This window comes from Spinacia oleracea, chromosome 3 (genome assembly GCF_020520425.1).
Source record: "Spinacia oleracea cultivar Varoflay chromosome 3, BTI_SOV_V1, whole genome shotgun sequence".
In the NCBI taxonomy this organism is placed as follows: Eukaryota; Viridiplantae; Streptophyta; class Magnoliopsida; order Caryophyllales; family Amaranthaceae; genus Spinacia; species Spinacia oleracea.
This window is the reverse complement of record NC_079489.1, coordinates 3,036,028-3,062,926: the sequence shown is the minus strand read 5'-3', so window position 1 is coordinate 3,062,926 and position 26,899 is coordinate 3,036,028. Positions and strand designations below refer to the sequence as shown.

Here is a 26,899-nt window from a genome sequence, read left to right as displayed (position 1 = left end):
TTCTAAACATACAACGATACAAGTACATTCTAATTTAATAGTGTGGTCGAATTAATGCCAAAAAGTTCCTTCGGTATCATTAAATATGTGTCACATGCTACTCGGGTCAGGGCATAGGCTAGTGATGCTTTCGGCTATTGGTCTTTCCACCGCCTAGGGTATTGTACCCCACTTATTCGCCTAGCAGCACGAGACTTGTATTTCTCTCCCACCACCCCGCTTTCAGGGGCTTAGGTTGCTCATTTTTCACTCGCCGCTATTACGGGAGTCGTTTTTGCTTTCTTTTCCTCTTACTACTAAGATGTTTCAGTTCACAAGCTCTTGTAGACAATAAAATGTGACTATCACTAGTTGAATACTTATACCAAGCAACATCTTAGCTTAGTGAAAAGAGTTTCACCTTCTAATTAAAAAAACAAAAGGTTAGGTTTGAATCTCTACTAGGGGCACTTTGAGGCAAGGGTTCTCCTTACCATTCTTCTCACTTTCATAGTGTATATCTCGAGAATCAAAACCAAATTGACCTGTGCAAGGTTTGACCCGATAAAGCACTTCATCTTACCTTATAAACAACGGAGACTAGTTGTAGTAGTAATGTAGTATACCTAGTTCTTAGTGGATATCAGTATCATCACTTTGTTATATTACTTGTATACTTGTGTCTTCGCAAATTTTACAGCGGTTCAAGAGTAGGTTGTATGTTACTCCGTATGTTATTGATTTAGAAAATTGGAAAATCACACCCAGAAAAAAAAAAAACAAAAAAACATAACCATTTACCTTTTGAAAATAAATCTTTTGTCCTACAATCTGTGTACCAATTATGTGTCAATTTGTTCAACTTTTAAAAAAGGTTGACTCAATACAAATACCAACCAATAAACAGAGTAATACAGAAATCGTGTGATAGAAGATTTTGACTTATAACTCTCATTCTCGGGCGAACTTTATTCAACTTTGTAAGCTCATATACACATTATAATAAGTACATTTCAACATCTTTGATTAATTAAGCAGATTAAAAGAAAGAAAGAAAATACACGAAGATTAGTATATACAATTGCGTTGATCAAGCCAATAAATCAACCTTCACCAAACCGTGAACTCATATTCATCATCATCTTCATCATCAATGTGATAAAACCCTTCCGCTAATGCTATACCACCCACTACCCCTGTCGTTGCACCTATAGCCAACCCTGTCATTCCCGTTCCTCCGAACGCGTCCTTCTTCTTTTTCTCCTCGTATGCGGGCTTCCCGTACCCAGGGTCACCATACGAGCTGCCCCTTGGGGGTTGCTCGTATGGGTATCCAGTACCCTTAGGGGCCGACCCATTAATCGTAGGGTATGAGTAGTCCGACCCACGAGAATAAGGATCGTGTACCACGATCTCTAGCTCAAGCGTCCCCTGAGGCCTGCCAGATGGACGCTTGAGCTTGAGACTATGTGGCACACGGTCACCGATTTGTAACATGTCGTCTATGACTTCAGATAGATTGAAATTTCCTGACCCGATGAGCAGCTTGATGTCGTCCTCGTCGAGTGTGGCGTGGTGTACCACATCGATATAAAGGGTGGCACCCTCAATTTGACGGTCGAGGGGAATGGTTAGTGTCTGATTCCATTTTGGACATGTGTCACCCTCGTCATCGATCCGGCTCGTAAATTTACGATCCGAGTCGATCCATGCCACAACATACGGTCTCGTGGGACCGTGACGCCAATTGATGTTCTTGAGATCCTTGGCGGATGACAACGTTAGCTCTACTTCGTACATAGAGGCCATTTGTAAGGATACGTCTAGGTGGTGAAATAGTACATAGTATATCCCCTAGTTATACATACTTTAGTTTGTCAATACTCCCTCCGTCCCGGAATACTTGACCTGTTTTCCTTATCGGGCCGTCCCTTAATACTTGACCTGTTTCTAAAAATGGAAATATTCTAACAATATTATATTATTTCTCACTCCACCCCTATTAACCCACCTACCCCCTACTCCATACAAAAAATAATTAAAAATTCAACCCCTACTCTCCCCCAACCCCACCCCTTCACACATTTCCCACTAACTACATTAAAATAATACCCCACTATCAATTACTACCTATTAAATTAAATAAGTCAATTCAAGTCCCTTAAACTCTGTGCCGGTCAAACCGGATCGAGTATTCCGGGACGAAGGGAGTAATAATTTGTGGGAGTTGTCATTTGGTTCTTTTTTCTTTGACATGGTTATTTACTATCGAACACTGTTATAGGGAAGCTAACCGAGCATTTGGGTATTCAATAATCACAATTCATAGACGGAAAAGGCCCAAAGCCAAAGCACCAATTGAAGCATTCATATAACTTAATTTAAAGCAAACTTTATTCAGCTTTTTAACTTGTTAAATACACATTAGTAAGTACATTTCAACATATTTGATTAATTAAGCAGATCAAAAGGTAAACATACATGAAGATTAGTATAACTAATTACGTTGATCAAGCCAATAATGCAACACCTTCACCACACCCATTCAATCACCATACCGTGAACTCATATTGAAAAGTACTCAATAACTTCTCTGATGATTATCGAAGGGAATGATTATCGAGAAGAATGATTAGGAAAGAGATGTAAAACGTTATGTGATACTTCACCCGTCTCTTTTTATTCTTACTGCTAGGAATTAAGTCAAATCAGAAAGGATAATTAGAGTCAAACAGGGTAATAATGATTAGTTGCCCTCCCTCTGAGTCAAACAACAAGAACAAATAGAGACGATAGGAGTAATAATGATTAGTTTTCTCCTTATGAGTCAAACAATTGACTTTTTACAACAACCCACATTCATGTACATCATCATCATCATCATCATCATCTTCGATATCATCAAGATCCTCCTTTACTTTCTTAGACGTCTCGATCGCATTGCCGCTCTTCTTTTTCTCCTCAGATGCGGGCTTCCCGTACCCAGGGTCCCCATACGATGCAGACTCCCCATAATTCGGGGGTTGCTCGTATGGGTATCCAGTACCCTGTAGTGTCGAGCCATTAGTGGGATATGAGTCAGACCCAGGGGAATAAGGATAGCGTGCCAAGATCTCAAGCTCAAGCGTCCCTTGAGGCCTGTTAGAGGGACGCTTGAGCTTGAGACTATGTGGCAAAAGGTCACCAATTTGAAACATGTCATCTATGACGTCAGATAGATTGAACTTTGCTGACCCGATGAGGAGCTTGATGTCTTTCTCGTCGCGTGATGCGTGGTGGACCACGTCGACACAAACGTATGCATGCTCAAATTGATGGTCGAGGGGGATGGTTAGTGTCTGGTTCCATTTTGGGCATGTGTCCTCCTGGTCGTCGACTCGACTCGTAAATTTACGATCTGAATCGATCCATGCTACGACGTACGGCCTTATGGGACCGTAACGCCAATTTCAGTGAACCAAACATAGCCTTAGTATAGCTTTAAAGCAAATTTTATTCAACTTTAATGTAACGTCACAAATACACATTATAAATAAGTGCATTTCAACATCTTTGATTAATTAAGCAGATTAAAAGAAAAAATACATGAAGAGATTAGTATTATAATTAATTAAGTTGATAAAGCCAATAATGCAACCACCACCATTAATTTAATCCTCATCTTCATCACCAAGATCATCCTCTACTTGTTCAGCAGCCTCATCTGCAATATGATCCTCCAATTGATCAAATCCTTCTGCTAAAGCTATACCACCCACTAACCCTCCTACCGCACCTATAGCCAATCCTGTCCCCATTCCTCCAAACCCACTCTTCTTTTTCTCCTCCACTTGCTCCGACCCGTACCCGTACCCGGGCTGCCCGTACCCCGGGTTACCATACGGGGCAGCCTGCCCGTAAGCCGGGGGCTGCTCGTATGCGTATCCACCCTGGGGTGTTGTGTTGTACGTTTGATGTTGAAACTCACTGTTACCCACATGTGAGTTGTCGTATCCACCCTTGGGAACGACACCGTAGTCAACATGTTGTGGGGCGGGGTACGGATCCGACCCACGGTACGACCGGGGATCGCATATCACGATCTCGAGCTCAAGCTTCCCCTGAGGCCTCCCAGAGGGACGCTTGAGCTTCAGACTACGTGTCATGCGACCCCCGATACCGACGTCGTCCACGACGTCGCACAGGTCGAGCTTCGTCGACCCGATGAGGGGCTTGATGTCCTCGCCACGTGACGTGTGGTGGACAACGTCGATGCAAAGGGTGGCGTCCTCGATGGGACGGTCGAGGGGGACAGTTAGTGTCTGGTTCCACTCTGGGGATGTGTCCCCCTCGTCGTCGGCCCGGCTCGTAATTCTACGATCCGGATCGATCCATGCTACGACGTACGGTCTAATGGGACCGTTACGCCAATTGATGTTCTTGAGATCCTTGGCGGATGACAATGTCACCTCTACTTCGTACCTAGAGTAGGCCATTTCTTACTAGTGTAAGGCTATAAGTTTTTTGTAGGAAGATTTATGTTAAGGTTTTAGTATTGAGCTAAGAATATTATGATATGTTGTAGTATACTCATAGTATATGCCCTATTTATACCTCAGTTTGTGCGCGTCATTTGCGTGGGTCATCATGAGTGCATATTAAAGTGCATGGAGTATATTCTTAGTTTATTGGCCATACAAAGCAAATTAGCTCGACTAAGCTAATTAAATTGATAAAAAAGATTTAATTTTTTTATATTTTTTATTTAGTATGTAACGTTGTGAATTAGATCTCAAGCAACCTTATAATTATTGGATTGTATTAGATAGAAAATATTGTTGCTTGAAAAACCGACATAGCATATATTCCTAAATGCAAATGCTATTAGCTAACTATAAAAAATGCTCTTATTTGATATTTTGTAATCCACTATTTATATGTGGAGTAATAATTTTGACTTAATTTTACAAGGAAGTAATATACTAAAAGCAAACGTTATTGTATAATATTTTGTTGGATATATCTTCATCGCATTATTTATTTTTATTTTTCTGATACAAAATTAATGATATTGATGGTTACACATAACATGTCCAGTTAAATTGTAATTAAAAATAAAATAAAGGCAGTAATCAGACTAGAATGACTTAAACCTTATTTTTTTTGTTGATTACGTTTTTTTTTTAAAAAAACAAATAAGACTAGATAAGATAAATAAGTTAGAACAAAGTAGATCAGAGAGTAAAAAAAATAAAAATTAATATCAAATTTGGTCATACCAGACGAAGAAAACAGAGCCTAATTCGTTATATGGAATGATATTTTATGTCTTACTTATGGAATAAGGACCAAATTGTTCCTTATCTTTGCCGTGTGATATCCGCGGATGCATATTGCAGAAATAACTTAAACATCACTCCTTTTCCCCGTTTGATGGTCCATGCCTTTTGTGACAATTTGGTGGAGGAAACGGTCATTTCATTATAAAAGAAAAAGTAAATTAAACGAGTGCATGTTCATGCCATTCTGCAAAATGAGCCAATTCATTTGTGCTTCATGCATTTTATTAATTCAAGGAGGTTTCTTATAGAAATGTGTGCCCATGGTTGTCAACTTGTCATGCACTCATCCCATGAGGAAGTATAAATCAATATCATAAATATTTTTACGAAAATATATCATACCACTAAACAATAAAATAGACTAAAGATAAATGTTAATGACAAAATCAAACTTTTTGGAAAATGGTATCCGTTTATAAAAATGGCATCCATGTTTTAAAAATGGCATATGTTCTTTGAAAAAGGCATCTGTTTTAATGTTTGTCTTATCTCTATTTTGTCGTTTAGTGGGGTGATCTGTTTTTGTAAAAACATATCTGATATGGGGTACGCCGCTCTCCTCATCCGACAGTACTCCGCATTTGTGTTCAACTTTTATTTGTTCAAACGAGCTACAAGTACAATTCAAATTATAAAGGGGAACGAGAAGATATAAACATGTGATCTGCTCGTGTAGAGGCATTTGATTTTGATCATTAGGCCAAAGTCTCGTTGGTATTATTAGTGCTTGAACTTGTATAATATTCCCTCTGTCTCGATAATGTATAGTATTTCCTTTGTCTCACAAACATTCTTTTTCCTAGTTAGGACTTAGGAAGTACTCCCTCCATTTGTAAACAATCTTTATACAATTATACTGCCTACTCGGTATTATATTTGGACACGCATATTAAAGGTATGCATGATAGGACAGGGTATTCTTTTTATTAAGTAGTGAGAAAATAAGAAAAATAAGTTAAACGTATTGTAGGTCTCTTCACCTGAAATCTTCTAAACTAATCCGAACGAAACTCAAATGAACTTAGTAGAATAGAATGAAATTGATTGCAAGAGATAAAATTTGAAAGATTAAATTTTTTATAATTGGGTTGAACTTAGTGGACCTGATTATACTTATTCGAGAATCCAAAACATATTATTATAAGGAGAAGAGAACTACATATTACAATGAAATGTAATTTATATTTTTGGTAAGAGCTTGAGATGCTAGACTTCTATTTTGAAATAATAATCACATACATGTACTATTTGTTACATATTTCATGTTCGACATAGTGAAACCCTCGTCTCCAGGACCCTCACCAGTCACCACCCAGCCACACGAACATCCTATATTTTTATTTATATTTCTCAAATGATTATACCCTAAACACGTACTCTATTCTTTACCAACCAAGCTATGCACTACATGACTACTTATTTCATACTCCATATTACACTTGTAAGTTGTAATACAAGTTAGGATTCCCAAGTTTGAACAAAGGTGATCCTTTTTTGTTGGCTTAGTGCTGGTACTACCTCATGTATGTATTATCAAGACTTTTCTAATAAAAACAGTCCATTTTTTTTTAAACAAAGACATTAATCGATTGATTGGACCAAATTTAAAGTAGAAAACTTTATTCCACTTTTTTTTTTTTTTTTAATCATAACATCACAAAATGCTACTCAAACAATATACAAGGACACAAATGTAAAATTCAAGGAAGGAGTAATAATCAGATGTAATTAGCTTAGACATTAAGAATAAACTCAAATCAAATAATCAATCATCTACCATCCATCATCATCACCACCGCCATAATCCCCATCATCATAACCACCATCAGCAAGATCATCCTCCACCTTCTCCGCCGCCTCATCGGCAATATGATCTTCCAATTTATCAAACCCTTCAACTAATGCAAGTCCACCCAACGCCCCTGCAACCGCACCCACAGCCAATCCTGTCCCCATCCCTCCAAATTTACCACCCTTCTTCTTCTCCTCCGCCACCTGCCCGTACCCGTACCCACCACCGCCTGGCTGCCCGTAACTCGGCTGCGCGTATCCAGGCTGCCCGTAAGCTGGCTGCCCGTATGACGGCGGCGCGTAAGCTGGTTGTCCGTATGAAGGCGGCGCGTAAGCGGGCTGTCCGTAAGGATAGCCCCCAGAGCCACCAGGTGGTGGTGCCATGTGGGGATACCCTGTTGGTGGGGCCATATAGGGCGCGCCACCGTATCCTGCATCCTTAGATGCGACTCCATACGGTAGCGCACCGTACGGATCAGGGGCGTGGTACCGTGGCTGACGTACAACCACCTCAACCTCAACCTTCCCATGCGGCCTTCCTGATGGCCGTTTTAGCTTTAAGCTCCGATTAAGCCGACCGCCAACACCCACGTCATCAACCACCTCTCTCAGCGGCAGTTTAGCGGAGCCGATGAGCGGCTTGGTGTCCTCGTCGGCGTACGCGTGGACGATGTCGATGTGGAGGGTGGCGTCTTCTATGGGGCGATCGAGGGGGATAACGAGTGTTTGGTTCCAATGTGGGGTGGTGTCGCCCTCCTCGTCGACCCGACTCGTTATTTTACGGGCCGGGTCGAACCACATGACGGCGTACGGCTTTATCGGGCCGTGACGCCAGTTAACGTTCTTGAGGTCCTTGGCTGATGACAAGGTCACCTCTACCTCAAATCTTGACGCCATTAATTAAGATTAATCAAAGACAATTTTGAGGATTTTTAATGAGAAATTAAACTTGTTTTAGAGCCTTTTTATATTGGTTATTAATTGAAATGAAGACTATTTTTTGGGTAGGAAATGGAAAATACGTTAAGAATGGAAGAATGGGGGTTGTCAAGTGGTATTTATAGTCCAAATTGTGTAAAGAATATCTTAATTTTGTTCCATGAAATGAACACCCTTTATTATGTGTGCCATTTACGCGGAAACATCTACAATGTAATTGTGTGAATGACAAATCTGATCCAATGGGATCTCGTCTCTCTAACATGTGATTGGTTAATATTTAAGACACATAAAATAAATTTTGGTGCACTCGTTATAAAAGCAAAGAAATTAGCTTTTTAATTCATATAGAGGTGTGCCAAAATCAAATTTCCCTTAAGATATACGTAGTACTCCGTAATTTGTACTATAAATTGTACTGAGAATCATATTGAAGTGTTAGAGAAAAATTATCATATCGCGTAGAATCCATCCTGGATCAGCGTTTTATTTCCATTGGGCCAAAGTTCAAAGGTTCAAGGTATAAATGTATAATTCTCACCTATGAAACCTTGATAAGACAGAGTAAGGCCTTGTTCTCTTGACCTTATTATTGCTACTTATTGAATCACACCTTATTAAATCAGACCAGACCAGACCAGACCAGATCAGACCAGCAACATTCAGACCAGACCAGACCAGACCAGCAACATTCAGACTAGACCAGACCAGACCAAGAATTTTTAATTATTTATTATTATTATTTTTATTTTAATTATAATTATAATTATAATGATAAAAAATAATAATAATAACAATTAATTATTATTATAAATTAATAATTAAATATTATTAATGATTAATTATAATTAATAATTAGTTATAATTATAAATTAATAATTAACAATTAATTATTAATAATAATTAATAATAAATATATATCAATTATTAATTATTAATTTTTAATAAATAAAAATTGTTAATTATTCATTATTAAAACTTATGTATTAGTTATTTTTATGAAGTACGGAGTAGTCATTAATTATTAATTATTAATTATTTATTATTTAGAAAAGTTCAAATCAGACCAGACCAGACAAGCATGAATCAGACCAGACCAGAACAGTATGAATCAGACCAGACAAGATCATACCAGACCAGCATGAATCAGACCAGATCAGACCAGACCAGCAAAATGAAAAGGCAGACCAGACCCGACCAGACGAAGAGAACAGAGCCTAATAGAGTATATATGAAGGTTAAAAGGTATGAATATGATACACATTGACAAAGCAAAGTTTGACATAGCGGAAATAATTGAACCTTCCAACCTAAAATTTAGGGGTTTAATTTCGCTAATATTTTTCCAGTGTCTTGTCCTCTAACTCGGGGATGGAATCCATCCCCACCATTCATCTTACTTATGAATCTATGATACACTATGATACACACTTTGTCACTATCATAAAGGATTGCTGAAATTAAGGCTAATTAATATCCGAGGAAGGGCATTTCTCTTTTACAAAAAGAAACTCAACAAGGGTCGTCAGAACTTCTCTAGAAGACTAGAAGATTCTTTCAACGATAATTTAGAATTACATAAATTAAGTTTTAAAATAAAAGTATTTAAGGAAGAGTCTACTAAAGACTAGAGACTTGTGGCACGGCAAAGTTGACGGGTGGTGACTGGTGACTGACCAAGCTAGACTCTACTAAAAACATAAAATATAAAATATATATTATTGAGTAGCGCTCCACTAATATTTTTGGCTAATTACGAAGAATATCCCAAAATGAAAGCTGAATTGAAAATTTAACAAAAATATACATGAATTATACTTTGTTCTCTTCACCTTATCCTTATTGTTTATTAGACCAGATCAGAAAAATCAGACCATATAAAACAAAAACAAAAAACACTTACAAAAAACAATTAAATCAGACCAAGTGAAGAGAACAAGGTATTATAGCTCAGGGCCGGCTCCGGTGATTTGGTGGCCCTGTGCTAAACTTATGAATGAAGTTCACATGAGGCCCCTCTTTGCTTTGTCAAATTTCTTGCAATAATAACAGTCAAATTTTTCCTCTTTGATGGATAACTTTTAGGTGGATTTTTTTAGAAAATGAATTAAATGGATTAATAAATAAGAAAATAAAGATGAACAATACTAATTCAAAATTCACATACTAATATACTACACGCCATTTTGCAATTAAATTAAACAAATTCTACAACAGCAATAACAATAACAATCAAATCGAAAAAATCAAACCCAAAATCTTCAATAAACCCTACCTAATTGACCAAATTCCACCGGCGTTCATTTCTACTCGGAGTTCCAAATCCGTCCAAATTCACCGCCTTCACCATCGAACTTCGACGAAATTTCTCAGATGAATTACTGGATTTCAAAACCCTAACCGAAAATTGAAATCCAAGAATAAATTAAGAGCAACAACAACAAGTCAACAACAAAACAATCAAATATTGAGGTTCTAGCATAAGAAAATTACCTGGAGGCTTGAAAGGAAGAGAGAGAAAGTGAGAATCGAAGGAGGGAGAAGAGGAATGGTGCCATGGTGGTCGAAGATTCAAGCGTGGAGTAGTTGATGAAGGTTGTAATTCACTAATTTTTGGAAATGACCATTGGAAGAGAATTTGAAGAGGTATTTTTGGGTTTCCATGTTTGATTTATTCAAGAAGCTGCGGGAAAGGGAAGTTTTTTTTTTTTTTTTTTTACCCAACAGTGTGTAATTGTTTTTGGGCCCCCAAAATTTGGGGCCCTGTGCTGTGTATCCGATGAGACCGCCCTATGGCCGGGCCTGTTATAGCTAGATGGATAAGTATGTTAGTATTGGTTCAGACCAGACTATAACCTAGATCATTGCAAGTATTATGTAATATTTCATCCGTTCTTTTTTAAATGACACGATTTCAAACAATAATATCTTCCATTATGAATAAGAAAAAAATATAAAAATCTGATATTTAAAAAGTATTTATTGAGACGAATTTAATAAAACCCCACACGACTATGTTTTTTATTAAGCATAAATCACAAAAGAAAGTCAAATGAGCATATGCGAATAGTGTCAAAAAAACCAATTATGTTATATAAATAAGAACAGAGGAGAACCACCTTTTGGTATTGAACTATTTGATGGATGAGTGCAATTTGTAGAGCCATTGGATGAGGCATATTCGTCCTATGCTTTAGTATCAATTATCATTGGCATTTGGCAGACAACAAATGCGACGAGAATAATTGCAAATTGCAACTAACGCAATGGGCTCCAAATTGGACTTTTAAATTATGGGCTCACTCACAATTTGTTTGATCTGCTATTGTTTTTAAGGTCTAGGCCTAGCCCATCAGTAATATAGACCAGCCCATTTATGAGTCCGAAATTCCGGATGCATGTAAATAGAAGAAAGAAGATTAATCCGTATCCATGAAAATTCACTATGGAGGATACACCGGAAGGTATTATAGCCCTTATCAATCACTTAAAAATAATTCTCAAAGATGAAAAACCCAACAAATGTGGACTCTGATATCATGTAAATTTTAGACAATATGAAATGAGTCTGAACAACCCACTTATAAACGAATGATGGTTCTACACTAAAATCATTTACCAATTGACAATTGTGACAATAATTCCTTAAGCTTATAAGTTGGTATTTTATCAAGATTGATTACACGTAAGCGTGACAAAGTTCCATCCTAAAATCAATGATGATAGGCTGACAGACGGAGTAATCTGAAGATGGATGTGGGTCTAGCCCGAAACCCGATTCGACACGGAAAAAGCCCGGCCCGACACGAGCACGAAAAAAGCCCGGCCTGACACGGGCACGAAGTCGTGGGCCGGGTCTGAGCTTTAATTTTTTAGAAAAAACACGACACAACTCGACCCGACACAACGAATCACGCTAAATTTCGTTAAACTAGACTTAGGCACGACGGGTCGGCCTGTCACGAAAGCATGTGGGCTTGGGCCGGCCCTGGGCCTTGTTTTGAACTTTTCGGCATGGCCCGGTCCGACACGAAAGCCCCTGGGCTTGAGCCGACCTGGTCCCTGCTTTGAACTTTTCTGCATGGCCCGGTCTGGTACGAAAGCATGTGGGCTTGGGCCGGCCTGGGCCCTGTTTTGAACTTTTCTACATGGCTCGGCCCGACATGACAAACGTGGGGCCTAGTGTGGGCCCGACCCGGTTAGGTTCGGCCCAAACCCGACTGGCCCCGACCCACAACCATCTTAAGAGTAAACCAACAATCTCATATGTTAGTCAATCTCTATTTATTTTTTCAATGGGTGATAACAAGTCTAACAATCACATGTGAAATACACTTAACAATGTCAACCGTTTTATACTATCATACTCAATCTAATATAGGTGTATAACCTATACAAGTCTCAATCTCATGACTATGATCGAGAGATAAGATGAGCACCACAAAAACCAACACAAAATCATAATAATGCTCATTATTTATTGCTTCTAAGTTTCAAGTATATAGACGTGTGCTTAAATACATACCTTATACCATAAGTTCACTAAACTTGAGGTTCCTAGTTAATGCTTAATGTTTAATTCTTCAATTCTCTCTATTTTCCCTTCTAAGCAATAATCTCGATCTTCAAAATCTTTACAATAATTCTTTTATATAAATCCACCCTCTTTCATTTCTCTCACTTTTTCTTAATTCTGCCCTTTTCTTTTCTACATTATTTTCATTTTCCTTGATATTTTTTTGCGTGCGCTCCTTAATTGAAGTTTAAAAGGTTCGTCTTCCTTTTATCAGTCTTATATGCACGCGAATATATAAAAATTAAAAGTTGTGTTAATTCATTGCAGTGAATTGTTTAAGTTCAAACTAAAATTTGTGTTATTTCATTGCAGTGAATTGTTAAATTGTTTATTAAATATAATGGGCAAGATGAGGAGAATAATATCACGAACAAAAAAGGTCTTCTCAAGTAGTGGTATGTTTTCTATCTCTTCGTTTTCTTAACATTTGTTATATGCTTGATTAGCTTAGTAAAAGTAATATTGAAATTCTCTAATTGATGTGTTTAGAGTTTTATTAGCTTTTTTTCCCTTATTCGAATGAGTCACAGGAGTAATAGAAATTACAAATAAGGAGATATTAAATCAAAACCTGAGACGTAAGCCCTCAGCTTTAATCACTATGCCAATATGTCATTGATATGTGCATTTTATTAGTACTTGTATATGTATAGGCTTAAAAGGTGTGGATTAGTTAGATTATATTGTTCCATTATAGAACAATTTATATGCATGCATAAGTAAATAGAAAGTTAAATTGTAGATTAATATAATCGTAAGATGGTAATGCTTCGAAAATAGAAAAAAACTGCAAGGTGGTACCGTGGTAGTGTTTCTAACATAAAAATGTGTTTTTTGTTTTAGGTAGTAAAAAACAATAAATACTTGGAAAAACTGAAATAAATAATCCCAACTTCCACTCATCTTCTTAAAGTAATCCTAACTTTCGAACATATTTTCTTAAAATAAAACTATTAATTTGCCTATGTATAATAGATTCAAAATGGTTTAGTAATGACAAGAAAAAAAGACTTTGGATTATTTTGAGAAGGTAACCTCAAAAGTTGGATTATTCTAAATAATTCAAAGTTGAGATTATTTTTAGAAGATGAGTGAAAGTTAGGATTATTCTTATCAATTTTTCCTAAATACTTTTAAGATAGTTTTTGTCAAAAAGGTCCTTATAAATATGGCCAATATATAGCTAACCATGTCGGCCCAAATTAAACACTTTTATAGGCCATTAAGCCCATTAAGGATCAATGTCAAAAAAAGAAAGAAAAAAAAGCCCATTAATGATATTTCGAGTCCGAAAACTCAAAGTGGTACATAAACCATAATTCAATATTTCAACGGTATGTTGATAATTATATTATACAAATACTCCGTAATTATTAGCAAACAAATACAGTTGAACCTCACTCTCATTGTACATTTGTACGTGGTCACTTCTAACATGGTGGTAGACCCTTGGTCCCAAAATCAGGAATTCATCTCTCTAATGTACACCAACCCATAAATTAACTTATCAATTAGGTAATGGTTACCTTGGTTATAAGTTAAGCTAGCTAAAAATAAGTTATAAGTCTAATAAGTACAAATTTGAAACCATGTTTTATAATGATAATAAGTTCCAATCAGGTCCTATACATTTACTCTCTTGTAATTACGCCTGATCAGATCAAAAAAGTTCCAATCAGATTCAACCAAGTTCTACCAGATCAATCAGGTTCAAGCAGTTCCAATAAATCCAGTTGTGACAAGTTCAGGTTACAACGAGTGTCTATGTGTTTACCCTAAGTAAGATTGGTCACTAAATCTAAGTGTAGTTAACATAAGTCGCCCGCTATGTATTTCTTATGAAACCTTGATAGGGATCGAAGTTGGAATGTAATTTAATGACATAATTAAACATGTTACCAACTCTATGTTGATAGTTCATACCGTTCTTTAACAATTCTATCAATTAAGCCAAACAATTGACATTGTTGCATTATTTGTTAGGGAAAGTTTAGGGTAGGTTAAATTAATTTGCATATAGAGGATCAAACAAGGCAACAACTAACTAACAATTATTATTAGGGCACCAAGGTTGGCCAAACAATCAAGCTATTAAAATCAATGCCACCTTTCATAGGTCGCCCTTATTACTACATGTATTTCATCAACTAGTACTTTTTACCTAAGGGCCTAAGAGTTTAAGACAGCGCGGAAATACGATATGCGATCTCCAAAATGGTACTAAAATGGTCCCAAAGTGTCTAAAATAAATTGTGCATTCAAGAGTCATGTATATTTTATTTTTATTTTTTTACGGGGAGAGTCCTGTATAGAGTGCCATAATTCAATCGGCTAATCAACATAAGTAGATGAAGTTGTTGGAAACTGACCTTGTGACTTAGAAGTCACAAAATCGAGCCACATCAGCAGCAAAATTGTTTGAGAGTGGCTCAAATAAGGTCTGCATAGGTGAGCTGGCTAACATGTGATAAGTGTTAATAAGATCCTAATAAAATAAATAAATAAATTGATACAAGTTTGTACCACGTAAATTACTTAATGCATTTTGTTAATAGAATATTAGTAGATTTTATGATTTCGATCTTTATTATTATTGTTAAGTCATTGGTTAGTCGGTTAGTACACTTTCTAGTTATGCATTTTGATGAACTAATAAATTAAACATAGGATTATTATTATTCAACAACCAACATTTTTCATAATGTTGGCCTAATATTAAACGAGACGTAAGAGTCAACATAACCAAATATTTAGTGTGTTTTTCAAAAATAAATACGGAGTATCAAAAATGTTACGAAGAAATTGGGGCAAAACAAGTTGGACATTTTTGTGAGTTCAAACTATGCCGGTGCTAAAGTATTATCATGGAGTGTGACAACATAATAATTGACACCTTAAATTAGTTAATTAATATGTATCACAATCATAATTTAGAAAAATCTTATAAACTTATAAGCATTGATAACTAGATAGTGATTCGTTGCTTATCGTGCAACATAATATGTTCAAATACATTAAATTATTGATCGACCTTTATATAGATAAACAAAATTTCTTATTTTATATCGATGAATTAAGATTCCTAGTTGATTGACTCGTATAGTCGTATATTCGTACGTATTCCGTATACCTTTAACTTTTCAAAAAAGTACTACCTCCGTTTCAGAAAGTTCTTTACGCTTTGGAAAATGTGTACAAAGTATAAAAACTTTGACCGTAAATTCTCACCACTATATACATAAAAAAGTTACATGTAAGATCTTGTTAATTTTTTCCCATCCGAAATTGGATATATTAGTAGTTAAATATTGCATTGGAGTTCGTGCAAATAGTAACTGTAAAGATCTTTTTGAAACGGAGGTTAGTAAAAACTTTGGATCATATAATCACAGCTAGGCATCCGGGTGAAGCAACAACTAGATAATACGGTTGGTTGTTATAAGTGTTACGTTGCTGGATTTTGTTTTTGTGGTTTAAGTTTATAATCCCATCCTTTTCATAATTGTGTCATTGTCACTTTTATTAATGGTACTAATCTAACAGCAAGTCTTCAACTAACTAATTGTTTACCCGATTTTGTGAGCACATTAATTATTTTGTCACAAGAATATGTTGAATGTTACGTGGTACTACGTACGAGTATACGGGCTAACCTTTTTTTTTTTTTCCTGGGTTTAATGTTGCAGTTTCAACATCGAGTGATTTTCATGTCCATTCTAACGTGGATGTTCGAGAAGAATACGCAAACGCCTTTAGAACGGAATCATATAACGAGTTTTGGGGTCGTGTCATGGCACTGACATGTAAAAAAGACACATTCGCACGGAAATCTCTGGGACCAACCTCGGCAACAAGGTTACTTTCTTATAGGATCTTCGTTGAACATCTTTTAGACCCTGATCAACCTACCGTGACCAAATTATTATCCGTAACCGAAAACCAACCGAAAAACACGTCCCTTCTCTCGAATTATTTCGAGCATACGGCTAACGCTTCGATTTTATGTGGCCAATTACTAAAAGATACGGATCGATTGCGTATCAAGTATCGATCCCTAAAGAAAACCCTAGAATCCTTTGATTTCCCTAATTATAACCATTTCTCAAAAATTTCGACCCGACTAACCGAAATCACTAAATCCATTAACCCGTTTGTTCATTCCTCGTCCTCGTCGGCTAGGTTTCAAGCCGTGAAATCGAGCTGTTCCGAGCTACTTAAACGGCTTGAGTCACGTCGTGATAAGGTTAAAGCCAAGCTGCACGTACTTAACAGCTTAAAAGTCGGCTCGGCTGTGTTTCTCGTAGCCCTAACGACTACGATAACTATCGTAGTCATAACCCATTTTGTAGCCATGGCTATGGCGGTACCGGGCCTTATAATGGCTATAAGAGGCGGCCCGAGCTCGACAAAACAACTGGCTAAGACATCGGCTCAGCTTGATGCAGCCGCTAAAGGGACCTACATATTGAATAGGGATTTGGATACGATTAGCCGGCTTGTGGCTCGGCTTGATGATGAGCTTGAACATATACGATACATGGTCGAGTTTTTGACGGTTCGAGCCGATTGTCACCTACATGCTCAAGCCGGTGAAGAAGTGGCGCGGCGGCTTAGGAAGAATGACTCAAATTTTATGGATCAAGTAGATGAACTTGAAGAACATTTGTATCTTTGTTTTATGACCATTAATAGAGCTAGGAATTTAGTTGTAAAAGAAATATTGGACTTGCATTCAAGATGACATGAAACTAATTAATCCTATTATTACTAGCTTGTATAGTTGTGTAAATCCGTTGTAAATACTATTAGAGTATTAGTATGTACTCCCTCTGTTTCTGAAGAAGTTCTTTAGTTTGACTTTTACATTTCTCAATGCACAACTTTGACCAGCATACAAATATCTCTAATTCTATATTTTTAAAGGTTATAAATTTGATATTGTGAAAATATGCATAACGAGTCATGTGACTAATAAAAACAACAAATTATTATATGATAACATATGTTTTTTTTTTTTTTATGTATTAATAAGTACAATATTCAAGTTAAAGTAAAAATATTAATAGCGTAAAAGTTCAAGTGATACGTTTAATCAGAAACGAAAGTGAGTACATCTATTGCCCTAGCTCCTTTCATCTAGGAATTAAATCGGTTAAATATCGATAAAAAAAAGGATAGTGATATATATATATATATATATATATATATATATATATATATATATATATATATATATATATATATATATATATATGCAGTCTTTAAAGTTTCAAATAAGCATTAATGTATTTTATAAATTGGAATTAATATAGGAATTCATATAAAAATCATGCGCCGATAGACACAAATTACTCCTAAACTATATTCATTATTCAACCTTATTAAATGTACGTATTTTGGAACTTTCTATTTTAAACCAATACTGTTATGGACATATGGGATATCAAAATAAAATAAAATAAAGTAGTTCGTATTATCGTTATAGCTGAACTACACAACTTGATTATAACTTGGTTACATTTGAAGTTTATATATGAAATTGTAACATAACTATAATATACGGAGTAGATAAGAGTATAAGACCCAATAACCTAACATTAAACACCCTACACAACTCTAGTTTCTTATGTCAAAAAATTAAAATAAAAAACAAAAATTATAGACTCTAAACCTATCATAACTCTATACATATCACATGTTTACTATATACTCCGTAACTCTTACATTAGTTGCAAATATGACACTTCATATAAATAGAAACATGACTTTAACAAAGTTTCATAAAAACAGAAACATGGCAATAAATTAAAGAGCTGCAAATGTGCTAGTTTATGGAAAACGGTGAATTTACTCCAGTAAGAACTAGTTTGTGGATCACACCATTTATTATGGCTTTTTATAAACCATTACTATTCGAATGAACCACAAAGACATTACACATAATGATCTGGGATCAATTGTGCAAAAAAGAAGCGTGTACCGTCGGAGCTTCCATTTTAGTTACAAAAATGAAATTTGTATTAACAGCAATTGTACCTAAACCTATCAAACTAGGCAATGCCTCTTTGACTCTATAATCTATAGGGTTTCGCTAAGGCTATTCTAGTAATTACAAAATAATCAAATTACATTGGTTACAAATTATGCATTCTAGCAAATAGGCATTGCTTGTTGGTTAAATGGTGATTGAGGCTGAACTTGGTAGGGAGAACCCGTGTTCGATCCTCCGCAACAACAATTGGGAGGGGACTGGAACCTAACCACCCAAAACTCGCCCCGAATCCGAATCAGCCCTAAGGGTGAATCGGGTGCTAACACCAAAAAAAAAAGTAGGCATGCAATACAATGTAGTTGTACGTATAAAGAACCAACACAAGTTGATGGAGTTGGTGGAAAACTCAACTTGTGATTTGGAGGTCAAAAGACCGATCCCATCAGCAGCCAAATATTTGGGAACAACTCAAGCAAAGACCTGCGCAACTGTACTGCTTAACCTATGATAAGTGGTGGGTAAGTAGGGTCACTTATTCTTACCTAATAAAATAAAATGAAAAGTTGTACGTATAAAGATTAAAAGTTCATTAAAATTGTTGAAGTTCTTGCAAACCCACGACAACACAAACACATCATACAAAAATCCATCTGTCTATATATATTCAACTAATTTCTGTGTCTCCTTTTCAACTTCATTAATTGTTTGACGTCTACTCCTGTAAAAATACAACAAATTAGTTCTACATAGTTGATCGAGTAGGAAGTATTAATAAAAACAACCAACGGTTTTGATGGCATTTTACCACCCCCATTGTTCAAACTCCAAATGATGTTGGTACTATGTAGATGTAATTATGTAATAGATACATATAGACCTGGTTATTTGGCAGGTCATATCGGGTCGGGTCGGGTCGGGGCCAGGGTCAGGATCAGCTGTTAGAGGGTAACTTTTAAAAGGGTCAACGGGTCAATAGTCAATAACAGACATGTCAAATTGTCAATAAAATAACAAGAAAAGAGGATGGAAAAGAGAGGCAATTGACACTCAATGTAAATACTAATCTATTCATACGTTAACATTTACGTGATCTATTTTCTTTTAATAAATTATTGGGTTAACATTCTGACCCTGTATTCACTCTGTCCACTAATAACTCTGTCTAATAAAAACCCTTTTACGTCGACCTTAACCTTTTACCCAATCGGCTACGTGTACAATAACCACGTCTAGATAAGGACAGAGTGATAAGGACTATATATATATATATATATATATATATATATATATATATATATATATATATATATATATATATATATATATATATATATATATATATATATATATATATATATATATATATATATATATATATATATATATATATATATATATATATATATATATATATATATATATATATATATATATATATATATATATATATATATATATATATATATATATATATATAGTGTACCACCCGATTTATTCTTAGGGCTAATATGGATTCGGGACGAGTTCTAAGTGGATAGGTTCCAGTCCCCTTCCAATTGTAATTGCGGGGGATCGAACACGGAATCCTCCGTACCAAGTTCAGCATCAATCACCACTGAATCAACATACAATTGACGATACTCCGTACATTGTTACTCAATAATTTCGTTATGCATTAGTGCCTCAAGAATTAAGGCAAGTTAACCAAACATGGGCCCAGTAATAATTAGCCCAGCCCATTTTGTGAGTTTAAAGGAATACATTACAGAATGGGCCGAGTTCAACGAAAGAGGGAAGAAAATAAATGACTTCCGTTAAATTAAAATGGGCCCCGTATAATTAATCATTTAATCACCGTCCTTAAATAAACGGGCCGGGGTAGTTAATTGGCACCTCCAAGTTAGTTGGGTTAGTGCTGTTAAATCTGGTACTCCGTATTATACTACATACTCCGTATAGGACCGTATTCCATTAATCTCTTTTTCAATTTTTTTTTTTAAAATATAAATATACTCCATAAGACCATTCCTATCCCATGCAATCATGCATGCATGGCTGTCTTTCTCCACGTCTTGGACGATACTGCATGACTACCGCGACTTATCAGAAATTATTTTATCTGAAAAAACTTATTTATGTGTGAAAATGTATGAAAAAACCTATTTTTTTTTTTAAACTGAACTTGTCTGAACTTATTTGTACTTAAATTAACTTATCTGAACTTATTTTTTGTCTGAAATAAGTCAAAATAAGCCGAACAGAAGTACAGAACAAAGCCTTAAGTCTCAAAGACCTCGTGCTCGTCTCACATATGTGTTCGATCTTCTAAACTAACACATATTCTATCCAAAATATGATCGGTTTTTTTAATTAGGTAGGAAGATTTTTTTACATTGGACTTATGAGAATGATACATTATATAACGTCAATTTGCTACTAGGACTATATAAAGTAACAAAAAGGAGGATGGGAGTGTTTAATGAAAGATTTCTGTTTTATTCATTACCATGCAAAAAAACACCCATAATGCTACTATCTCCATTCTATAGTACCTACCTATATTGTTACACTTTTATGAGTAAGTATTACAGAGTATCATTGATCACTCTACAACTACCTACAACGTGCCTTATTTACCATAACTAACTACACGACAATATAAAAAAGGGTATGCAGAATGTTTGATACGATCGTAGCTATGGTAAAAGAAAGTTTTTATTTGATTCGATTGTTATGTATTTTTTAGATTCAAATCTTTATGTAGATATCGAATGACTTTTTATCAATGAATTAATTTAATTATAAAAAAAAAAAAAAGACTACATTACATTATTTATTTAACCTTTTTCTCTTTAACTAAAGGCGCGGCAAGCTTGAAATTTCCGGGTACATAGCAGTTTCATCTCCAGCTTCATGCATGATTTATCGGTAAAATTAGTGAAATATGTTTTCGCATTTCGCAAACATAAAAAAAAAAAAAAAAAAAACTCACACTACAAGAATTTGTATCTTTTATGACAACCTAATGACGACGGATCAAAAAATCCGTCGTAAAATCCTTTTGCGATGGGTTAACAACCAAACAAAGACGGGAACAACCGTCACAAATGTCTTTTACGACGGGTTAACGACGGAATTTTCCATTAACGACGACCCCCTTTTATATATGACGGGTTCGTGACAGGAAATCCCGTCGTTAATCAACGATTATAGGCCTTTAACGGCGGAATTTCCCGTCGTTAGTGGTAATTTATTGTAGTGTCCGTACCAAAGAGCCAACCTATATTATTACACTTTTACGAGTAAGTATGATGGGATATATTATCATGGATCACTCTACAACTACCTACAACGTGATTATTTACTACAACTAACTACATTGCGTTACTTATTTTACCTCTTTATCAGTTCTTTAACCATGCATTTTCAAACAAAGTACGAAAATAAATACTTAAAATAGGTGAGTAGCAGTTTCATCTCCAGCATCAAAACTTAGTGAAATTTTGGTTTGAAAATTGGCAAACATCAAAATAGCAAAAAGGTTAAATGTGTACTAATTTAAACTTCCCCCACCCAAAAAAGAGCACATAGAGATAGAAAGAAGTAAGAAAAATTAAATGTTGTCACAGCTACCTCTCTGTGATTAACCATTAATGCCACCCCCCCCTTTAGCCAACTATAATCCATAAAATTCTTCTCTATAAATTCCATCTCCATTTTTTTAATTTAATTTCAAAACCCATTCTCATTTTTACTCAAATTTTAATATTTACAAAACCCTTTTATTTCCTTAATTTTCCCAAAAAATGGAAAATGGAATTGAGAAGAAAGAAAATGGGATTGAGAAGAAAGAAAATGGAATTGGGATTGAGGAATTAGATTCATCAATTAAGGTGAAAATAACCCAGAAAAGCCATGTCCAACCCAGAAAGAAATTAGGGAGAAAAGAGTGTCAATTAATCACATTTGATCTTCCTTATCTGGGTTTTTTCTACAACCAAAAACTAATGATCTACAAACACAAAAACGACGAGTTTGAGGAGACTGTGAAGAAGTTAAAAGAGGGTTTGAGTGTCGTTTTGGAAGATTTTTACCAATTGGCTGGTAAATTAGGGAGGGATGATGATGATGGTGTGTTTAAGATCATGTATGATGATGATATGGATGGTGTTGAGGTTTTAGAAGCAATTGTTGATGTTAATGATGATGGTAATGATGATGGTATGATGGTATGTGTTGATGATTTATCATCAAAAGATGATATTAGTGCCATGAAAGAATTGTTGCCCTATAATGGTGTCCTTAATTTGGAGGGTCTACAACGTCCTCTCTTGGCTATTCAGGTAAATTACAAACTAATCTTTTTTTTTAAACTCTAATTATTAACATTGTTTGTGTTCAATTAATTAATTAACTAATTAATTTGCGAGTATTATAGGTTGGACAATGTATGTTTAGCTATCAGTTGATGTTTAAATCAGTTGTGGTTGTAGCTGATACATTGTTAAGATCGCTCAGTTAATACTCAAAATGTCATTTTTTTTTTGACAAGAATTGACTTTTAGTGTGAGTATTGACTATTGTTTTGACATATAAATTTATGTGAAGTATTTACTTAATTATTTCAAATATAAATAAATAAATGTTTTTTGTTTATGTTTTTGGGGGTCTCACAATTGAATTCCACGTTGTAAAATCTTGAACTAAAATTAATAAATTATGCATGAATTTTTAATTTTTTGAGTGGTTGAACCATTGTACATGAAATAATTATAACCCAATTTAAATTAATAAAAACAAAAAAATGGTAGAAAGTCAAAGGAAGCATTTACTGAATCTTTTAGCCTCAAATTGTGTAATGTGGCCATTGATTTCAGTGGGGTATGAATTCGCCAATTGGATTGTTTCATGTTCTTTCATTTTACCAAGTTTTGTATGTCATTGTAATATCCGAAACCGACTTGAATAACCGTTTTAACAGCTTTTAAGGCGCGCGCCCACATATAGTTGTTGCGAGCCGAATAAGCGAATTTACAATTTGAAATTATGTTGATTAATTTTTACTAAATTCTTAATATTTTCAAAATCATACAACTAGGGTTAAAAGTTAATTGAGATTTTGTAATTCTATAAAAGAACGTCTGATTTTGTATTAATGAACAAAATGTTTCTGGTACGAGTATTAGTAATGAACCTCACATGCATGATAAATACATCTAGCTGTCTTCATCTTGGAAATTGAAAAACAATGGTCGTGGACTCTTGGTCATTGACTCATTATTGTTGACTTTCTGGTCATAATCATATTAAAATAATAATTTATTAGTCGATCATTTAAATCGTAGACATGATTCGATCACAAGTCTTGATTATTAAAACTTTACCAGCAAAGATGGTTGACATCTACATTGTCAAAACTTTGTTGCTAAACCGTACTACGTATCTTCTTAATAGGATATATTAATTTCGTTCTATTGTTCATGTTTCGGAGTGTTAATAAACCTATAGAAGTCGAGTTTAATATTCTGTGTCATGTCATGTGTGTGTTTGAACTATTGTTTCAATAGTCCAATTTTATTTTAGGAATATGTTTATGTTTATGCATACATCATTTAATATTTTGGTCAGACTTTATTCTATGTACTATTATTGTACTATGGTGAAGTATGTCCAATTTATGGATAAAGCTTGAGGTTCACTATTTTTTTCTTCTTCTTTTTTTTACGGTGTAGAATTACGGTAATATATTAATGGTAAAACGACTCGTAATTACTTGAACATAAAAAAAAAAATGTACCTATAAAATGATGATGAATCTAGTTGGGAGTTTGCATGTCTATGTTGTGATAGCAACAAGGCCAACAACTATAACGGCTCAGCTTTGTCCATGCTAATAAATTCACACGTATATAGGCCTACTCATTAAGGAGTTACGGAGTATCATTCAATAGTCTCACTCTGTTCTCTTCACTTGTTCTGATCTGATCTGATTTTTTTTAGTGTTTGATCCAGTCTTGTTTATTCTGATCTAAATGTTTTCTGTGAATGCCTTTTGTTTTTTCTGACTTGATATGATTTTTCTAGTTTTTGATCAAATCATGTCTCATTTAGTCTGAATTTTTCCGTTCTGATCTGAATATTTTTTGTAACTTTTTTTTTTCCGATCTAAAAAATTCTTATCTAGTCTCTATCCCTCTAAGAATGGTTTCGCTTTCAAATTCACACACCCTTATCTAGTAAACCGCAATTTAGAAGGTGGACCATGGTGCACATAGAGTATGGTGCACCTTAAGAACATTAATATATAATTAAAAGAACATCTGATTACGTAAAAAGAACATGGACATATATCTTTTTTATATTTTTAATAAATTGTGATTTTTTATAACAAAAAAGTAAAACATTATATTGCATGTTCTTTTGTCGTAATGTCATGTTCTTTTGTTTAAGCACATGTGTTCTTTTGGTGCACATGGTGCACCATGCTCTATGTGCACCATGGTCCATAGTCCACGGATTGCTAGTAAACAAAACAGAGGCAAAAATATAAATGTACATATATATCGCAATTAAATTGGGATGGAAGAAATAATACTTCATCTACCCTTAATACTCGCATCATTTTGACTTTTTTCACTATTCACATAATTCATTTTGACCCTATTTTATTTTTAGTATATGAAAACAAATGTTAGTATATAATATATTGTTGTATTCATCTTAATATATATTTTCAAAATATTAACATTTTTCTAGTTTTTATAATATGTAATTAAAGATATTAGTGGTCAAAATTGTGCATTGACAAGCATGTCCATTCAAAATAAAGTATTAAGGGACGGATGGAGTAGTAAAAGTTCGCCCTTAAAAACAATAAAAATATGGACTTAGTTTTTTAATGTTTTGTTTTGTAACAGCTAACCAAGCTTCGTGATGGGCTAGCAATTGGGTGCGCATTCAACCATGCCGTACTTGATGGGTCAGCAACCTGGCATTTCATGAGTTCATGGGCCGAACTCTGTTGTGGGGCCGAATCAATCTCAATCCAGCCCTTCTTGGAGCGAACCAAGGCCCGCTCCACGCGCGTCAGCCTAGAGATTCCCCAAGCGCCGCCGCAGCCGGACCTCAGCACCGTCTCCGCCGCCGCGCCAGTGCTTAGGGAGAAGCTCTTCAGGTTTTCAGCAACCGCGATCGAGAAAATCAAGAAGGAACACAATTCAGAGGGGCCCACTAATGGGACCATTGCCCCAGCTGGGCCACCGTTCTCCACCTTCCAGTCACTCTCCTCCCATATCTGGCGTGCCGTCACGGCGGCGCGTGAGCTCAAACCTGAGGATCCCACTGTGTTTACTATCTTTGCTGACTGCCGGAAAAGGGTGGACCCACCTATGCCGGAAAGTTACTTCGGCAACCTGATTCAGGCAATCTTCACCGGCACCGCCGCCGGATTACTACTCGGCCACCCGCCGGAGTTCGCCGCCGGCTATGTCAAGGCGGCGATTGGTGCCCACAACGCGGCGGCGATCGATAAGCGAAACAAGGAGTGGGAGGATAAGCCTATCATTTTCCAATACAAGGATGCCGGCATGAACTGTGTCGCCGTCGGAAGCTCGCCGCGGTTTAAGGTTTACGATGTCGATTTCGGGTTCGGAAAACCCGAGCGGGTCCGAAGCGGGGCGAACAACCGGTTCGATGGAATGGTTTATTTGTACTCGGAGAAAGGAGGGGGGAATGGGATTGATGTGGAGATTAGTTTGGAAAGCAAGGCTATGGACAATTTGGAAAGGGATAAGAAGTTCTTAATGGATGGTGAGGTGGTTTGATTAATTACTTGATCTTCATAAAAATGTTGGTAAATTTGAAGTTTTTTATTTTTATAATTAAAGTTTTATTATTTATGTTTGGGAAATGTATTATTTGTTAATTAATGATTGGAGTTACAATAAAAATGGGGTTAGGCAAAACAATTGGACAATTTGATGGTGGGAAAAAGGTGTGATTTTTGCCTAGCTCCATTTTTCTTGTCATTAGGAGGCTTTGTTGAAAGTTATAATTATTACAAGTGAAATGTTTTTAGGAAATGTATCCTCTTTTAATTATTTATTATTGTATGAAACATATTACAAAGATTATATTGTTGTACAATTGTGTTGATAAATCGTTGTGTCTTTTATTTAGTGTGGGTGCTTAATTACATTACATAGTATTAGTGGCACACAATATAAAGGGAGAGGGATTATCGACCAGGTCATCCCCACGACCAAATACAATTTTGTGGCACACGATATAAGAGAGACACGT

General features: G+C 35.5%; 6 protein-coding genes and 1 long non-coding RNA gene across 7 annotated transcripts; 2 read left to right on the top strand and 5 right to left on the bottom strand.

Annotated features, from left to right (window-relative positions):
* Positions 1 to 922: 922 nt before the first annotated feature.
* LOC110784187 (uncharacterized) lies at positions 923 to 2,210 on the bottom strand. The gene has a single exon (XM_021988623.2). The coding sequence runs from the start codon at positions 1,786 to 1,788 to the stop codon at positions 1,090 to 1,092; it is 699 nt and encodes a 232-aa protein (XP_021844315.1). The 5' UTR covers positions 1,789 to 2,210; the 3' UTR covers positions 923 to 1,089.
* Positions 2,211 to 2,822: 612 nt separating this feature from the next.
* Positions 2,823 to 3,176, bottom strand: LOC110784188 (uncharacterized). Its single transcript, XM_021988625.2, has one exon. It carries the CDS (start codon positions 3,174 to 3,176, stop codon positions 2,823 to 2,825), a length of 354 nt encoding a protein of 117 aa, XP_021844317.2.
* Positions 3,177 to 3,512: 336 nt separating this feature from the next.
* LOC110784136 (protein SRC2) lies at positions 3,513 to 4,551 on the bottom strand. The gene has a single exon (XM_021988554.2). The coding sequence runs from the start codon at positions 4,452 to 4,454 to the stop codon at positions 3,630 to 3,632; it is 825 nt and encodes a 274-aa protein (XP_021844246.2). The 5' UTR covers positions 4,455 to 4,551; the 3' UTR covers positions 3,513 to 3,629.
* Positions 4,552 to 6,893: 2,342 nt separating this feature from the next.
* On the bottom strand, positions 6,894 to 8,145 carry LOC110784138 (protein SRC2-like). The gene has a single exon (XM_021988555.2). The coding sequence runs from the start codon at positions 7,986 to 7,988 to the stop codon at positions 7,074 to 7,076; it is 915 nt and encodes a 304-aa protein (XP_021844247.2). The 5' UTR covers positions 7,989 to 8,145; the 3' UTR covers positions 6,894 to 7,073.
* Positions 8,146 to 10,168: 2,023 nt separating this feature from the next.
* On the bottom strand, positions 10,169 to 10,819 carry LOC110784074 (uncharacterized). Its single transcript, XR_002532256.2, has 2 exons — positions 10,524 to 10,819; positions 10,169 to 10,426 (listed from the first exon to the last, which is right to left on the bottom strand). It is a non-coding gene; the product is annotated as an uncharacterized lncRNA (long non-coding RNA).
* A 1,777-nt stretch (positions 10,820 to 12,596) lies between these two features.
* On the top strand, positions 12,597 to 17,486 carry LOC110784075 (UPF0496 protein At3g49070). The gene is made up of 3 exons (XM_021988476.2): positions 12,597 to 12,800; positions 12,919 to 13,001; positions 16,293 to 17,486. The coding sequence occupies exons 2-3, from the start codon at positions 12,947 to 12,949 to the stop codon at positions 17,345 to 17,347; spliced, it is 1,110 nt and encodes a 369-aa protein (XP_021844168.1). The 5' UTR covers positions 12,597 to 12,800; positions 12,919 to 12,946; the 3' UTR covers positions 17,348 to 17,486.
* A 4,736-nt stretch (positions 17,487 to 22,222) lies between these two features.
* Positions 22,223 to 26,756, top strand: LOC110784139 (BAHD acyltransferase DCR). The gene is made up of 2 exons (XM_021988556.2): positions 22,223 to 22,941; positions 25,516 to 26,756. Exons 1-2 carry the CDS (start codon positions 22,405 to 22,407, stop codon positions 26,419 to 26,421), a joined length of 1,443 nt encoding a protein of 480 aa, XP_021844248.2. The 5' UTR covers positions 22,223 to 22,404; the 3' UTR covers positions 26,422 to 26,756.
* Positions 26,757 to 26,899: the final 143 nt, after the last annotated feature.